Here is a 995-nt window from a genome sequence, read left to right on the forward strand (position 1 = left end):
AGTAGGTCGACTGCAATTGGTCTCCAATGGCACCACCACTTCCGTTGAGCTTATATAGTTCGGCGCGAACTGCGCGGTGAGTTGTAGACTCCACGGCAGTGGGGAGCAGGACTTGTGCGATGCTGTCAATAACTCCAACGGAGTAAGGGTCAAAATTGGTGCAGAACTTTGTTGGATCCATCTGGACGGCCTTGCGATAGGTTTCGTCGAGCACATCTTGGCCGCCAAGACCAAAAGTGGCCTTTTCACAGTGTTGCAACAAGCGATTCAGATCGGCTTCGTGTCCTGGCTCTAGTGGAAAATCAATTCTCGAGCCGGTGTTAGTATGGCCGCTCGTGGATTCAGGCATATCCCATCGAAGAGTTATGGACCAAATGTGTTGCCGCCTTGATCACCTTTCGTCCAACGAGATGCTCGGCTTGTCGGGGCTGGAAAGGGAAACCACATCGCCACATGTGAAGAGGTGTGCCTGATTTGAAAGAATAAATTTGAGGCTTTTTCCAGGAGCTCACAATCAGTAGAGTCAGACTCCCTGGAGGTGGTCGAGATTCGGTCACTTGAACTCGATGACATGATGGCCGAAGCTTAGCACAAATGAGTCATCAGCTCCCGTTGTGGATGGTATGTGAAGTAGATGGCAACCACGCTTCCTTATATACAATCTTTCAGATGTGGCAACGCAATACAGCATTCATATCAGTCATCAAGTCGTCGAGTTTAGACCAGTCCCGTGTCTCAGGCAACAGTGCCTCGGTGTACCAACACTCACGCAGAGAGTCAATCTCGACCAACCATCATTGCCACGGCTGACAAGGCATCATGTATGTCAAAGCCCGTGCCTCTGATGGTTTCAGGCATTCGCGGCCGACAGTGACATGATTCAATTGTTTTCACAGGGCTGGTTCACAAATAGCCCAAGCATCGTGAGTCATATGGGCACCATCTCAGCAGAATGGGCCATTCACGACCTTAATGTTCTGCCTTTGCTCCGGTGA

General features: G+C 50.4%; 1 protein-coding gene across 1 annotated transcript in view; it reads left to right on the plus strand.

Moving 5' to 3' along the window:
- Window positions 1-875: 875 nt before the first annotated feature.
- Window positions 876-995, plus strand: part of MAA_10542 (Reverse transcriptase, RNA-dependent DNA polymerase) — a gene marked incomplete at both ends in the record, with an annotated part of 1,551 nt that continues 1,431 nt past the window's right edge. The window contains one exon of the mRNA XM_007828540.2: window positions 876-923. Coding sequence (XP_007826731.2) covers window positions 876-923 — 48 coding nt within the window. The remainder of the gene's footprint in view (window positions 924-995) is intronic.

The sequence above is a fragment of the Metarhizium robertsii genome (genome assembly GCF_000187425.2).
Source record: "Metarhizium robertsii ARSEF 23 chromosome Unknown MAA_Scf_62, whole genome shotgun sequence".
NCBI lineage: Eukaryota > Fungi > Ascomycota > Sordariomycetes > Hypocreales > Clavicipitaceae > Metarhizium > Metarhizium robertsii.